Source organism: Mobula birostris, chromosome 32, assembly GCF_030028105.1.
Source record: "Mobula birostris isolate sMobBir1 chromosome 32, sMobBir1.hap1, whole genome shotgun sequence".
Classification (NCBI taxonomy): domain Eukaryota; kingdom Metazoa; phylum Chordata; class Chondrichthyes; order Myliobatiformes; family Myliobatidae; genus Mobula; species Mobula birostris.
In genome coordinates, this window is record NC_092401.1 from 5,109,552 (window position 1) to 5,126,939 (window position 17,388).

Here is a 17,388-nt window from a genome sequence, read left to right on the forward strand (position 1 = left end):
CTTCCTATTAATAAGTGGTGGAGATTGTGGGTTTGGGAGGAATATTGAAGTAAGCATCTCGTAATTTCATGTGCTCCCAAACTTACCTTCTCTGATACAAATCCATATCAACAATTAGTGGGTTGTGATTCAGCTGTCTAACCTTTGAATACTGACTTTCCCCCACTCTCTCTCCTTTGTAAAACCAACCTTCTTCATCAACTTTTTGCTTACCTTCCAGATAATTTTCGCAAGTAGCGTGATTAATATTTTACAACACAGATCAAACTAATATACTCTCTATTAATGAAGATAATTGATATAAGAAGGGTACTTAATGAGGCTGCTCCAGCTAGTCCTAGCTTTAAAATTAACAGCCCATTGGAGGAAATTGTGACTATCTAGGTAAGCACCTTAATTGGCATGGACTCATTGCACTGAAGGGCCTGTATCTGCTATATTGCTCTATGACTAATTATAACTGACTATGGTAGCAATTGCATTGTGGTAATGAGTTTCAAATTTCTCCTGTACACTAAGACATTTGACATGAAATGTTGGAGTTTTGTGTGTGGAAGCTTTTCCTAACTTTTGAAAGATCTAGTTCTGATTTTTTATACTCTGCTCTGAATCTTAATCTCTTAAAACAATGGTAATACTTACCTTAGCCTATTATGTCCTCACATTAATCCCTTTCCAGATTCCAAGGAAAGGAATCCTACTTTAGGGAACTTCACTTTTATGGTGAATACCATGGGACCCCCAAAATTATGATCTCCTCCTGTTCTGTTAATCTTGTGCAATGATTACACTGTATGAAAGAGCGGATTGTGGACTTCAGGAAGAGTAAGATGAAGGAACACATACCGGTTCTCAGAAGAATCAAAAGTGGAGAGAGTGAGCAGTTTCAAGTTCCTGGGTGTCAAGATCTCTGAGGATCTGACCTGGTCCCAACATATCTATGTAGTTATAAAGAAGGCAAGACAGCAGCTATACTTCGTTAGGAGTCTGAAGAGATTTCGCATGTCAACAAATACATCTGTAGAAGATTTTGAGTGTACCGTGGAGAGCACTCTGACAGGCTGCATCACTGTCTGGTATGGGGGGGCGGGGCTACTGCACAGGATGGAAAGAAGCTACAGAGGGTTGTAAATCTAGTCAGCTCCATCTTGGGTACTTGCCTAAAAAGTACTCAAGACATATTCAGGGAGCGGTGTCTCAGCAAGGCAGTGTTCATTTTTAAGGACCTCCAGCACCCAGGGCATACTTTTTTCTCATTGTTACCATCAGGAAGGAGGTACAGAAGCCTGAAGGCACATACTCAGCAATTCAGGAAAAGCTTCTTCCCCTCTGCCATCTGATTCCTAAAAGGACATTGATCCCGTGAACACTACCTCACTTTTTTAATATATATTATTTCTGCTTTTTGCACAATACTTAATCTATTCAATATACGTATACTATAATTGATTTACTTATTATTATTTTTTATTTTATTTATTTTTTTTCCTCTTCTATATTGTGTATTGCATTGAACTGCTGCTAAGTTAACAAATTTCACGTCACATGCTGGTGATAGTAAACCTGATTCTGATTTTGAACAAGTGGTGAGGAGGTCTGTAGTGACATGCTACTTCCAACACAGCCTGCAGATATTTCTCCATATTTATTTAGAATTAGGCAATTTGGATCTATGACCAGCAAGAAGTTTTTGTTTGGACTAGCCTCACGCACTTACTGAATGTGCATAGGAAGCACACTATTAAAAATCTCAAGTACTAAATGAAGAAAAAATATTCTGTACCAGTCTTTCAAAGAGGCTACATTCTAACATTCACTGAGGCATAATCTCAGAACAGATTGTTCCAGCAATATACGTTTTGGTTGTCAATATTTTGAAGGGATTCTGCTTAAGGTAGCAAAAAGTTGACCTAGATATCTCTTTTTTTTTAAACCAGTGTGTATCTACATACGCAATGGGTATATGATAATTCAGATGTATTAGCATCTTTGGGAGTCTTATGTAAGAGGTTATTAAGATGAATTCTATGTTTGATTTATATTAAAAAAAAATACAGAGCCACAAGATCCTTTGAAGGTAGGGCTTCCCCATTTGAGAGTCCTTCTCTCCCTTCTGCTCCATATTGTAGGTTGTCCTGGTTGGCAAGCCCGCTCTTCATCCTCCCTTTCATAACCTACCTCCAACAGTTTGGAACTCGAAGCCCCCATGACTGTTCACTGCATATGGTTGACGGCTCCACACAAGATTCTGCTGACTTCTCACTACTGCGGTTTAATACTTCTCTCCTTGTGGTAAACTGTGTATGTGTTGTAACTGGGTTAACTGTCTGGACACGCCCCTCTGCTGACTGCCTCTGTGGCTCCTCCCACAGTTCCTGTATAAAGGTGTTTCACCTTGCCCCTCCCCTCAGTCCGGGGGCAGACACTCACCATGGAGGTCGTATTGTACAGTGAATAAAAGCCTTTTGGTATTTTACCTAACCTCAGTCTTTTGGAGTTATTGAAGTTGCTTCACTCCTTATCCTCAATTTCCATTCAACTCTCAACAAACCTGCACATAATTAGTGATCCTCCTAAACAAGTCAGGTGTGGGATTTCAGATAGTAGGGTTTCTGTGCATGCCATACAGATGCATGAGTTTGGCAGGGCAATCATTTGAGTTGAATGAGGAATGGAGTCACAATCCCAACATCACAAAAACCACTAAAATATGCATTTGGGAATTTTAAACACTTCGGTAATGATACTGCTAAAGAAAGCATCAGAATGAGCTCAAATTTTCAGTTGTGGTTTTTGAATCCTTTATCTAGAATGATGAGGATCCTCCCTAACAGAGATGTACAGAAGTTATGTTGAAATGCATTCAGCAAAAACAAAAGGGCTGTATAATTTCTATTCTGCATAGCCCCATACATATGAAATGCTAAAATAATGCAAACCATATCCATAATTTGATAGGCCATTCACTCGCTACTGAGTTAGAAAATTGTGGCTTCAAGTTCTACTCTACAGATTGACTAGTGCCACTATGTGACAGCACTAGTAACCTGAGTTCAATTTTGATCTGTGATCCTGTTTGGCGTTTGTATGTCTTCCTCATGAGCATGTGGGTTGCCCCCAGTTCTCTAATTTCCTCCTACATTACAAAGATGTGCTTGATAGTAGGTTATTGTGTGCTGTAAGTTATCTCTACTGTAGGTGGGTAGTAGCAGCATCAGAATGAAGATGATAGTCATGTGAGAATGAACATTACCAGCATTGACACTGTTGACTGAGTAGCCTCCTGTGAAATAGGGAAATCTGAAATGTGGGAAAAATCCAGCCTGCTAGTGCAATTGTAGTGTTGAGGGAGGTCAGAAACGTTTGGGTAATTTGTTAAATGTCTTTGTTGGAGATAAGTGATCCCACGGAACCCTGCTAATGAAGAGCAAGGGGGATTATCCTACTTACCTGTTCAATTATTGATCTACTAGATAACATTATGAAAACAAATCTGGCTGTTATAACATAGCTGTTTGTGGAAGCTTGATATGCTCAGATTGGCAGTTATCACATTGCAAACCATACTCCATTAGATGTTAATCAGTTTGCTACATACATCCTCCTTAATGTAAGACTGAGTTCAGTTGTGGTCAATTCAGGTGTCGGGGCCAGAACCTGCAATAAAGTGTTTGAGAACTATCTTAAGTACTGACACATACTCTTGTAAGAGCTTGCAAGTCCAGAACTCCAAAGTTGGGAAATGGAGCAGTTGTAGCTACGAATTCTCTGCCATGGTGGAGACAAAGCCAAGGTTAAGAGAGAAAGGAAAACATCTTAGGAAAACTGTTGGGAAAAATGTTCCCATAGGGGCAGAGATGACAGAATGAGAGGAACCTCATTCTCCCAGTTTTTACTAGTTTACAGACCTTTCAAGTGTGTTTGTTCCTTTTCTCACATTTCTGCTCTTACTCAGAACAAGAGGGTTTCTCTTATCCTTACCTTCCATCCTACCAGCCTCCACAATCAATGGATAATTTTCCATGATTTTCTCCTACTTACAATGTGATGCTATCATGTACTCTCATCTCCCTTGCACGTTATGCATTTCCTCTGCAGCTCCCTAGTTCACTCTTTCTTGTCCACAACACTTAGCTCAGCATTTTTCCTTGCACCCAAAAGGGACTCAACGTTGCCCCTTTCACTTCTCTTCTCACCATCCAGAATCCCTTTTATGGAGAAGCAGCAATTTAATTGTATTTCTTCCAATGTAATGTATTGCATTTAATATTCATAATGTAATCCCAATATTAGAGGAATGCACTTTGGCTGACTGCTGGGAAGAATGCTTACATTCATTTCTTGAGGGTGTTCCTGAGCATCTAGTTATGTATCATTTGAATTTTCCATCCTATTCCCATCAACATCTTAAACTGTTCCAAAAAAAGCCTCCTGTAAACTTGAGATTCAGCCTCTCATCTAACAGTTAATGCCATTAAAGCCCTAGTCAATTTTAAATAACGGGGCATTTCAGTTTGTTTTAAACTGGTCAGTTCTGATGAAACATCAACACAAGTGTTTCCAGCAACTAAAGTATTTTGATATCTCATAATTACATCGTTCTTTTATTTTCATTTTCTTCTCTCATTCATCATCTTCTATTTACATCTCCTCCAGAGATTTGATGAGATTAATAATCAGCACCCTCTGTTGGCCAGCCCCACCATCACTTGTGTCTTTCAGTCTCTTTTGATCAACACCCAATCACAGACATTTCTTTTAGGTTCTCCACACTCCCCTCTTTCTCTGTAAATGAAAACATGGTTTATTTCTAACTTTCTCTGGTTCTAATGAAAAAAAATTGAACTGTTAACTGTTTTTTCTCTTAGGTACTGCCTGACCTACTGAGAAATTTGAGTATTTTCTGTTTTTATTTCAGAAGGTAGTAATTCTGAATGATTTAGCAGGGTTTTGTCACAGTACTTTTGATCCTTTCATGTCATTGTAACCTTACCGTCATCACTTATCATAAGACTTAACAGTTAAGTATTGGCATCTGGCCCTTCAGACCTGTTCAGTCATATCTGAAGGTTATGCCTTGATCCCAATGTCCAGTGCTATTTTCATATCCCTTTATATAAGAGGTGACATAGGATCGGAAGGTGCAGAATCTTTGTGGATTGAGCTAGGAAATCGCAGGGGTAAAAGGCCCCTGATGGCAGTTGTATACAGGCCTCCAAACAGTTGCAGTGATGTGGAGTACAAATTACAACAGGAAATAGAAAAGGCTTGTCAGAAGGGCAGTATTATGATATTTGAGGGGGATTTTAACATGCGAGTGGATTGAGAAAATCAGGTCAGCACTGGATCTCAAGAGAGAATTTGTAGAATGTCTGCGAGATGGCTTTTTAGAACAGCTGGTTGTTGAGCCCACTAGGGGATCGACTGTACTGGATTGGGTATTGTGTAATGAACCGGAGGTGATTAGAGAGGTTGAGGTGAAGGAACCCTTAGGAGGCAGTGATCATAACATGATTGAGTTCACTGTGAAATTTGAAAGAAGTCGAAATCTGATGTGTTGGTATTTCAGTGGAGTAAAGGAAATTATAGTGGCACGAGAGAGGAACTGGCCAAAGTTGACTGGAAAGGGACACTGGCGGGAAAGACAGCAGAGCAGCAGTGGCTGGAGTTTATGCGAGAAATGAGGAAGGTGCAAGACAGGTATATTCCAAAAAAAGAAGCCATTTTTGAATGGAAAAAGGATGCAACCGTGGCTGACAAGAGAAGTCAAAGCCAGAGTTAAAGCAAATGAGAGGGCATACAAGGAAGCAAAATTTAGTGGGAAGACAGAGGATTGGGAAGTTTTTAAAAGCTTACAAAAGGAAACTAAGAAGGTCATTAAGAGGGAAAAGATGAACTATGAAAGGAAGCTAGCAAATAATATCAGAGGATACTAAAAGCTTTTTCAAGTATATAAAGAGTAAAAGACAGGTGAGAGTAGATATAGGACCGATAGAAAATGATGCTGGAGAAATTGTAGTGGGAGATAAGGAGATGGTGGAGGAACTGAACGAGTATTTTTCATCAGTCTTCACTGAGTAAGACATCAGCAGTATACCGGACACTCAAGGGTGGCAGGGAAGAGAAGTGTGCGCAGTCACAATTACGACAGAGAAAGTACTCAGGAAGCTGAATAGGCTAAAGGTAGATAAATTTCCAGGACCAGATGGAATGCACCTCGTGTTCTGAAGGAAGTAGCTGTGGAGATTGCAGAGGCATTAGTGATGATCTTTCAAAAGTCGATAGATTCTGGTATGGTTCCGGTGGACTGGAAGATTGCAAATGTCACTCTGCTATTTAAGAAGGGGGCAAGGAAGCAAAAAAGGAAATTATAGACCTGTTAGCTTGACATCGGTGGTTGGGAAGTTGTTGGAGTCGATTGTCAAGGATGAGGTTACGGAGTACCTGGAGGCATATGACAAGATAGGCAGAACTCAGCATGGTTTCCTTAAAGGAAAATCCTGCCTAACAAACCTCTTATAATTTTTTGAGGAAATTACAAGTGGGCTAGACAAGGGAGATGCAGTGGATGTTGTATATTTGGATTTTCAGAAGGCCTTTGACAAGGTGCCACACATGAGGCTACTTAAGATAAGAGCCCATGGAATTACGGGAAAGTTACATATGTGGATAGAGCGTTGGCTGATTGGCAGGAAACAGAGAGTGGGAATAAAGGGATCCTATTCTGGTTGGCTGCTGGTTACCAGTGGTGTTCCACAGGGGTCTGTGTTGGGGCCGCTTCTTTTTACGTTGTACATCAACGATTCAGATTATGGAATAGAATAGATGGCTTTGTGGCTAAGTTTGCTGATGATACGAAGATAGGTGGAGGGGCCGGTAGTGCTGAGGAAACAGAGTCTGCAGAGAGACTTAGATAGATTGGAAGAATGGGCAAAGAAGTGGCAAATGAAATACAGTGTTGGAAAGTGTATGGTTATGCACTTTGGCAGAAGAAATAAACGGGCAGACTATTATTTAAATAGGGAGAGAATTCAAATTTCTGAGATGCAACGGGACTTGAGTCCTCGTGCAGGATACCCTTAAGGTTAACCTCCAGGTTGAGTCGGTGGTGAAGAAGGTGAATGCAATGCTGGCATTCATTTCTAGAGGAATAGCGTATAGGAGCAGGGATGTGATGTTGAGGCTCTATAAGGCGCTGGTGAGACCTCACTTGGAGTACTGTGGGCAGTTTTGGTCTCCTTATTTAAGAAAGGATGTACTAATGTTGGAGAGGGTACAGAGAAGATTCACTAGAATGATTCCAGGAATGAGAGGATTAACATATGAGGAATGTTTGTCCGCTCTTGGACTGTATTCCTTGGAGTTTAGAAGAATGAGGGGGGACCTCATAGAAGCATTTCGAATGTTGAAAGGCATGGACAGAGTGGATGTGGCAAAGTTGTTTCCCATGATGGGGGAGTCTAGTACAAGAGGGCATGACTTGGGGATTGAAGGGCGCCCATTCAGAACAGAAATGCGAAGAAATTTTTTTTAGCCAGAGGGTGGTGAATCTATGGAATTTGTTGCCACGGGTGGCAATGGAGGCCAAGTCATTGGGTGTAATTAAGGCAGAGATTGATAGGTATCTGAGTAGCCAGGGCATCAAAGCTTATGGTGAGAAGGTGCGGGAGTTGGACTAAATGGGAGATTGAATCGGCTCATGGTAAAATGGCGGAGCAGACTCGGTGGGCTGAATGGCCGACTTCTGCTCCTTTGTCTTATGTTCTTATTCCCTTAATGTCAAGGTTGAATAACCTTGGGAGGAGAAGATGGCGGCACACCTGCGTGTGCGCAGCCCTCTGGTGAAAAATGATAAAGTATCTGTTAAATAGGGGCCGTGGACAATTCTGATTTGATGGAGAATGGATGTGAAAGCACAGAGGAACATCTGGAGAAATTTCTGAAACTCTTGTTCGCTGCTGTCGTTACTGCGTGGTTGGGAATCTTTCGGAGGGTAGGCCTCAAAATCCCCGTCCTTGCCTGCTTTTGGCGACCGAGAAGGAGGTCGAATCGTTCAGACAGAGATGCCGCTCAGTACTTGGTGTCGGAGAGCTGATCAGAGCTCGAAGTTTTTGGATGACTCGGAGTCGGATTGTGGTCGGCATGGCAGGGAGAGTTTTTCTTCCTTCTCCCGTCTGCGTGAGATGTGGGACATTTGAGAAACTTTAAACTTTACTGTGCTCATGGACTTCTTCATCAAGTTATGGTATTGTTACACTGTTGTAACTATATGTTATAATTATGTGGTTTTGTCAGTTTTTTCAGTCTTGGTCTGTCCAGTGTTTTGTGATATCACACCGGAGGAAATATTATATCATTTCTTAATGGATGCATTACTAAATGACAATAAAAGAGGACCACGTGTCTTCATAATCTAAATTCAATGTGCATGCCTGTACAGCTCTCTGGAATGGCAAACTCTAGAGATTTAGTTCTTGCTGACTGAAGAGATTTCTCTTTATCTCAGCCCTAAATAGCCTAAATTTAATACTTCAACTGTGATAGCTGGTTCTAGACTCCTCAACCAGTGTAAATATCCTCCTTGTAGTTGCCCTATAAAGCCATAAAATTGGGGGGGGGGGTGGAAATAAAGTTTCAGTGACTAATTTCTCAAATTTGTAAATTTAATGGAATATGGGCCCAGCTGATTCACCCTCTACTCACGTGGCAAACACATCATGCCAGGAACAATCTAGTGAATCTTGCACACCCTCTCCATTATGTACATCCTTTTTTAGGTAAGAAGACCACACTGAACATCATACCCCAGGTATAGCTTCACTAAGGTACTACTTAGTTACACTGATATGCTTCTGTAATAAAGACTGACATTACATTTGCCTTCCTAATTGCTTGCTGTTCCCAATGATGTGCATACGAGGTCAACTGGTCTATCTAAATATCAACATTTCATTTAAAAATTTACTGCTTTCCTTCCATGCACCAAAATGAAATACCTCACTTTCACATTATATCCCATTTGTCATAGTACTTGCCCATTTACTTAATTTAATTTATTTTAAACTAGCATACTGTTAGTTACTCACAATCCCAGCTAATTTAGCATCATCATTTGGAAGTATGACGTTTTATTCCATCAACCAAATTAATTAAAATAGTTTGTGAATTGGTGGGTCTAAGTGCCTATCTGTATGGTAACTTCAGAGTTATAGCCTAGCACTCTAGGAAATGTACATTTATTCCCTCTGATGTTGGTCTAACAGGTGGTCAGTTCTCTTGTTTCTTTTGTTTCTTCTTGATTGTAGTGTTATATTTATTGGCCACCATCTGAGTGGATTATTAGTTACTGAAGGCCATTCACCATGTCAGAAGTCTAGTCAAACCTTAAGTGTCCTCTGTCAATCATCACAAAACAGATGCTTATCACATGTTTAATGTTGGTAAGTAGGACGCTTTCCCTATTATAGGAATGTCTGTGAAACTAAAAAAGAACTGAAAACATGCTGAAGGGAAAAAAGCAAACAATTTCTTTTTTAAATCTAACAATCATCCCACTTTAACTCTTTCAGTGTTGCATTTGCCAAGGAGAACACCTTTATTTAAAAGTATTCCTACTCTTGGTTGTATTCCTATTCAGCATTTGAGATCACACTCTTTCACTGCATAAGTCAGAGTTCAGGTCTCAATGCACTGCACTAAAATGTTGGTTCTCTGCTTGGCTTGACAGGTGAAATTTTCAGCAAAAATTTCCAAAAATCAAAATATCTTCCCAGATAGACCCAGCTAATGCTCTCCCTACACATCAATAGTTTCCAGTAGAAATTGTATTCTATTTCTGAAGTTGAATTCCACCAAAATCAAAAGTGTAACATTTCTGAAGTGAAAAATAACCTGCCAGAAGAACTTAGCAGGTCAAGCAGCATATGTGGAGATCAGTATTTTGGGTCAAAGCCTGCAGATCTTGACCTGAAATACCGACTATTGCTTTACCTCAACTAAGTTCCTCCAGATTTCATCATCTTTTGATGCTGTTTGACGGCTCTGAGCCTGTACTTGCTGGAGTTTAGAAGAATAAGTTGGTGACCTTATTAAAACCTATTGAATATTGAAAGGCCTGGATAGAGTGGATGTGGAGGGGATGTTTCTTATAGTAAGGGAGTCTAGAACCAGAGGGCAGAACCTCAGAATAGAAGGATTTACCATTAGAACAGAGATGAGTTACAGTTTCTTTAGACAGAGGGTGGTGAATCTGTGGAATTCATTGCCACAGAGGACTATGGGGCCCAGTCATTGGGTATATTTAAAAATGGAGGTTGATAAGTTCTTAATCAGTAAGGATGTTGAACGTTATGGGAAGGAGGCAGGAGAGGGATAATAAATCAGCTATGATGGAATAGCGGAGCAGCCTTGATAGGCCAAATGGGCCAATTTTGCTCCCATGTCTTAAGGCCTTGTAGTCTTATCTGCTGTCTCTTGTGTCTTCAGATTTCAGAAGTGAATAGCAATTTGGGAGCTGCTGCCTAATCCTAGTTATTGAGGATAAATTCCTTCTCATTTATTAGTTTCTAGCTTTTGTGCGCATAAACTGAAAGAACAATTCCTTTCGGCTTATTTTGGAACCTAATGATTTCTCCGGTAATGCTTTTGGGTATGTACTCATTGGCATAGGTCACATTGAAAGAGTTATATTAATGGCACGCGATAGAGGACGCAGCAGAGTAAGTCTCACTGAGCTCACTTGGTTCCCTGCTGGTAGTCGTGGCATGGAGGATGCTCGACTTTGGCCTTCCATCGGGAGATAATGGTCGCTGTCCGAGTAGGCGTCCCTCCCCATTTCTTGCATCTCCACAGCCTGCAAGACAAAGCCAAATTTGGGGGGGTATTAAAGGGGAGGAAACATCAGCCACAGCTGTACTTGAGTGAACCAGAAGGCTCCTCGTACTCTCTGCTGCTCCTGAATGTGTGTTTGCCAGGTGTATACTCCATCACCTGCCCAATGTGTTCACAGAAACAAACTTGAAAGGAGAGGGGAATTTTTGATTGGTTCTTCCACCAGATAATTAGCCTGCACACTGATTGTTTAATTTTCATCATTTATGGAAAGTTGGCAAGGCCAGCTTTAGTTGTTCTTTGCCAACTAACAAGGAACGGATGAACAAGGCTATTCAGCCCTTCATGCTTATTCAATGAAATCCTGGTTGACTTGAGATCTAACTTATTACACCCTCTAGAAAACAGGATATGTATTGCTTCAAAATATCCAGTCATTCCCCATTTACTTAGTGCTTGTGGTTCTTGAAGATCCATCAATTTTATATTTAAAATTGACAGCTGAGTCAGCAGTTGTTAGGGAATCATGATGCAGCTGTGTTTGTTTCACTCAACTTGGCTGAACTCTTGGAGGAAGAAGAATTGTTGATTTTGCTGCCTTTTGAGAAGGTTTTGTTGAGATGTTTTCTTGAAATGCTGCAGTTCCTAAGGTGATGATAATACTCCATAAAGATATTTCTTGAGTTAATTTTGGAATGAGATATGCAGGATAAAGAAGAACTTTATAGCAATGATGTTGGATAAATTTGCAGCAATGAATCAGTGTTTTCAATGAGTCTTGTATCCTCACCATCATTTTAATTGGGTGCCTGAACAGGTATAGTCACTGTCATGACTAAGGTCTCGATATTTTCAACTGATTTAACTATTTACAACATATGATAAACTTTTAACTCATTGGCTTTGTAGGGCTATTGGGCCAGGGGATTGAAAATTTCACCATCTTCTATCTTCAGTAATAGTGTAGAACACTTTCAGATCAGGCAAAATGAGGGTTCAATTTGGAGTTATGCTCTCTCCCTTTCTGTCACTCCCACAACCCAGTTGTCCACTATTCTTCATTAACTTTAGTGTTAATATTAGCTCTGTTATGTAAAAGACCCCACAATACTGGTCTGGAGATCACTACGTGGGCTTTCCATAGTGCCTTGGTCCAATCTTTGTTCTTGAATCAACATCTCAAAAACTAGCCATCAGTTTATCCAGTCCTAAATTGGCTCATCACCACCTTCTGAAGGGCAGTTAGGGATGAAGAATAAACATTGATCACCAGTGACGTACTGTACGTATCCCCAGAAAAGGAATAGTTAAAAACAAAGTTGCCTGCACCATTTCCTGAAACACAAGTAACTACACTTAAAAGAAGTACTTCACTGGATGTAAAATCTTCTGGACATACTGTGGTTGTCAAAGTTGCTACAGAAAGGCAAATCTTTTTGCTTCATTAATTTTTGCCTTTTGCACCCCACTAAAGGATTGTTCTCTCACTTTGACCAATAATATCAATGGCATGTATGTTACAGGAAGAATATGTTGTTTCCTGACATGCTATCCCAAATACCTGAACAAAATGCTTGATGACAATCACCTGCAGTTGTTTTCCTTTCTTTTCTTCGCAGCATTCCGGCACTCCATACAGATTTTAGAGTAGTTTGCCTTAACTTTCATTCAGTTTTATGTAATGTATTTGTTGATTTGCACGTGAGTTGCTTTGTATAAGGGAGACCCAAAATGGGCTGGATGACTGCTTTGTGGAATCCATACAGTGTGTTAGTTTGACTGTTACACACCTCTCTCCCTGTCTGAAACACTGCCACTATTCCAATGAACCTTCAAGAGGACCAAAACCTTGTAGGGTTTAGAGGCTTGCATGCCTCAATGGCCTGGAGAGCTATGTTGGCTGGAGTCAGGGTCTTGTGCTTTGGCTGTTGGCAGGGTCTCCTGTTCCAAACAGGTCAAAGGGTAGTGATCCATCGGTCTTCCAGGTTTGGGGGTTCAGCTCAGGGCTAATGCGCTTGACTGGTAAGAAGTATCGTTACGGAAACGGCAATGATGAATCCTTCTATATCTGTATGTGACCATATGGACAGGCAGAGATGGACGACCTGCATTGTTTCCCAATTCCAATGAAGGGCAGTGCATTCTAAAGTAATGTGACCTCATTTTTACTGTAGGCACATGACAACTTCTAGATTCAATGATTTTGATTCTACTTCACCCATTGTCTTTTGTTTCTAGACTCTTCTGTTTCCTAATCTCACCTGCTTTCACTTCCACAAAACAACAGATTTCACAACATGCATTAGTAGTAATAAAGCTGAATCTGATTTATTTCACCACCCTTTAAAGTACCTAATCTCTCCTGCCCCTGTCCCATTGCAAACCTTTCCTTTTGTAGTGTCCTCCACTACCTGCTTCCTCTTCATGTTCCTGACTTTTCACAGTTCTGATGGAAGCTCATTGGTTGGAGAGAATTCTGTTTCTTTGTGTCTGACCTGCAAAGTATTTACTGAATTCTCTGCATTATGGAGTTTCACAATGTTGCTAACAATATTACATTCAATAAGAACATAACTGGTGTCTACCTCACTATTAGTTTCCTGTAATAACCCCTTGTTTCCCTCAATATCTAAAAAATCTATCATCCTTATTTTAAACATACTCAAGTCTTCACAGTACTCTTTGGTAGAGAATTGCAAGGATTCTCTACCCCCACATGTAGAAATTTCTGATTATCTCTGTTCTGAATGTTGAGTGTCCAGTTTAATGGAAAAACACAAAATGCTGGAGGAACTTGGTGGGTTAAGGCAGCATCTATGGAGGGAAAGTGTTGGCGCCTGGCCAAGTGGTCAAGGCGTTGGTTTAGTGATTTGAAGGTTGCTAGTTCAAGCCTTGGCTGAGGCAGCGTGTGTGTCCTTGAGCAAGGCACTTAACCATACATTGCTCTGCGACGACACTGGTGCCAAGCTGTATTGGCCCTAGTGCCCTTCCCTTGGACAATATCGGTGGCGTGGAGAGGGGAGACTTGCAGCATGGGCAACTGCTGGTCTTCAATACAACCTTGCCCAGGCCTGCGCCCTGGAAATTTTCCAAGGCGCAAATCCATGGTCTCATGAGACTAACAGATGCCTATATGGAGGGAAATAAACAGCTGATTTTTTAGGCCAAACCTTTATCTGCCCAGATGAAGGGAACCTAAAATGTTGACTAAACTGTCATTTCCCTCCGGAGATGTGACCTGACAGGCTGAGTTCCGCCAGCATTTTGCTCCAAATTTCCAGCATGTACAGTTTGACTTTAGTTTTATTTTAGGACCTTTTCCCCAAATTCTAGGCATCCAACTCCATTCCTTCATCTACCTTGATAATCCCCAATTAGTAGATCTTGAGGTTTCATTTATTTTATTTAGAGATACAGCACTGGTAACAGGCCCTTCTGGTCCAACGAACTCTCGCTGCCCAATTACACCCATCTGACTAATTAACCTATAACCTTTGTCTTTGGAATGTGGGAGGAAACTGGAGCAGGTGAAAGAAACCCATGTGGTCATGGGGAGAACGTACAACGACCAAATGGAATCCAGGTCACTGGCGCTGTGATAGTGATATGCGAACTGCTATGTTACTGTGCCACTGCCACCCCATGTCTACAGATCCTCTCTCTAGTTCACTTGCTACCTCCCCCATCACCAGCAATACCCAGGTAATGCTAGAAAATAAACAATGTTATGAATCAAACCACATGAATGTTATCCTGATCAACACTAACAGGAACAGCCACCTTCTATCACGTGTACATTAAAACAACTCATATTTGCCTGCATTACAACGTTCAATGCATTTCAAAGTACTTCACCCCATCTGTAGCACTTTGGTATGTTTACAAGAGATGTGACTAGGTGCTATATAAGCAAGTTTTTAAATTAGGAAAAAGTGATGAGGCTTAGATGTGTTATATATCTAGATTAACCAGTGAATCATTCAGCAATTCAGCATTTGATGTCTTGGGTAACAAATTAGTAAATATTTTAAGTGCGCAACCACCAACTTGCATTAGACTTGTAGAAAGCAGCCAGGTCTGGATTTTTTTGTTAATAACATGACTGCGAACAACAGCCTATGGAGAAATTCTAATTTTTAAATAATGGCATTCACCATTATCACTCCAGCAATAACTATGGCATTCTTATGCATAGGTTGAATAATTCATAAATCTTTGCAATTCTTTGATTCAAAATTCCTTCATGAGGTGTGTTTGCAGCCTTGTGCACTCAATTCAAAAGCAATCATTGGAAATTTGCAAACTAGATGTTGCACTCAAACCTGAACTGAAATCATAATCGTGTCCTTATCCCAGGTCCTGTCAGGTAAAGTTATCATGTCCAAAGATTTGACTTTTAGTAACAATCTACTGGAATAATTCAGTGGGGGGGGGGGTGAGAGGAGAGAGCATTGTTAATGATTCGCATTGAGACTTTACATCAGGACCCCTCCCTCCAGATATGCTGCTTAACTGGCTGATTTCCTCCAGGTTGTTTATAGCTCCAGATTCCAGCATCTGGAGTCTCTTGTGTGTCTTTAGGTATGTACATTTTAATTCACTTGCATACAAAATACTATTATCGATGATATTTCAGCATATAAACAAAAGTACTAGAGTATTTGGTGGCTCAGGTTGTCCTCAAACTGAAATGTTAAATCTGCTTCTCTCTCCAGAGCTGCTGCTTGATCAGCTGGATATCTCCAACATTTTTGCCCTTATTTGAGATTTCCAGTGTACGTGTTACTTTGCTTTTCAATTATTGCACTTTTTATGGGCTGTGAGAACTTTTTACTTGGGTAGCCAGCCAGCTATTACTTCTAATGACACCAAGGAATTCATTTAGCCCATGGGTCCATGTTAGCTGTAAGGATTACCAGCCTATTAGTTCCTTATTTGCTGTGGTCCTGTGACTTATTCTCTTTCACGTATGCCTTCAACTCCCCTTTGATATTTTTTGTGCCAATTACCTGAAGTGCTTCATTACATCACAGCCACTGAGCGTGAATTTACACCTAGGAAAATTCATTGCCAGAAGACCACTACATTATCATGGGCAGGTTTTTGTTTGAGTTCATCTCATTACTGACCACAAATGCTAGGCCATCCAATCAGGTATGCATGGCAGAGGAAGCCACTGTCATTTAGAAGTGCTGTTAATGAGCTTCTCTCAAACTGGATTTCTGTGTGGATGGCCACTGACCGCTTGATACAAATGACTACAAGAAATAAAGTATGCTAATTAATTCTGCAGTATTAAGTAATGCAACTTGAGATATGTTCTGACAACCTGTACCTGAGAATTTGGCCGAGTGTCTTCTATCTCCTCAGATCGACCTCTTTCAGGACTCCATGCCCCCGTCTGCTGAAACATTTTTTGAGCTCGATCTGTGACCCAAGATTGACTCTCCTTCATAATCCCATCCTGTGGTCTTTGGGCAGAGGAATCATGCCTTTAGTAAGGACATCAGTACACATAATAATGAAACTAGTCAATACCAGGCAGAACATCTTAGTACATCACCTTGCTTGTGAGATGTTAAACAGAAGCTTCAGGGAGCAATAGTGTATCCTTCTACACTGGAACACAGAAATTGACTTAAAGAGAAGTGGCGCTTCTCATGGATGTTTCTCAGGGTAACAATCATAGCAAAGAATATGGAGGAAACAATGTGCAAAAGTTAATTGAAGGAAGCTACCCTTTCTAAAGCAATACATCCTACACCCTCATTCAGCTGATCTTGTGATTTATCAAGGTGAGGGGTGAGTGCCAAATACTGTGACATTTTCTGAAACCAATAGGAGTGTTTAGAAACAATATAAAGCTCTCTAGCCAGTATCTGACTATAGACCATTTCTCAAAGGCCATTTCTACTACGCTGCCCATTGCCTCATATGAGGTGGAGAATTAGAGGGTGGCTCTAATCCTGCCTAGTTGGAGGTGGACTTCGGACTCCATTCCATTGCCTTCAAGGAACAGCCATTGCACAGTTCACTGCAAAGAGGGTGTGGGCATGATCATGTCTGTGTATGTCTATGTGTGTGAACTAACTTCTTATGGCAGGGCCTAGTCACTATTGGATCTCTGTGCATGAATTATTTCAATTGAGGCCACCACTGCAGTCCGCACGGAGTAAAATCGTGGTCAGAGTGGCAAAGGCCTTCTTCAGAACTGGGTGAAAGCTTTCATTTTGCAGAGAAACCTGAATGATTGATTTAACATGTTCCCCTTGATTGGTCTGTATTTTTATTGAAGTATATTACTGGGTGGCTGTATTTCCATTTTGTGAACTGTTCATGTTTAGAATCTTATTGTAAATTTGGGAAGATTTGCATTACAATTGGTGATACAAGTGGAAAAACATATGCTCAAAAGGCATTCCTCAGTTTAGTATATTTAGCTTCTTATTTCTATGCAACTGTTTTTATATATATATATATATATATATATATATATATATATATATATATATATATATATATATATATATTTCCTACATTTTGCAACAACTATGCTTT

At 40.4% G+C, this 17,388-nt stretch overlaps 1 protein-coding gene across 1 annotated transcript in view; it reads right to left on the bottom strand.

Moving 5' to 3' along the window:
* Positions 1–17,388, bottom strand: part of LOC140191058 (voltage-dependent P/Q-type calcium channel subunit alpha-1A-like) — a 597,550-nt gene that overhangs the window by 40,951 nt on the left and 539,211 nt on the right. Inside the window, exons 45-46 of the mRNA XM_072248133.1 lie at positions 16,166–16,301; positions 10,739–10,852 (exon numbers count right to left, since the gene is read on the bottom strand). Of these exons, the coding sequence (XP_072104234.1) occupies positions 10,739–10,852; positions 16,166–16,301 (250 nt within the window). The remainder of the gene's footprint in view (positions 1–10,738; positions 10,853–16,165; positions 16,302–17,388) is intronic.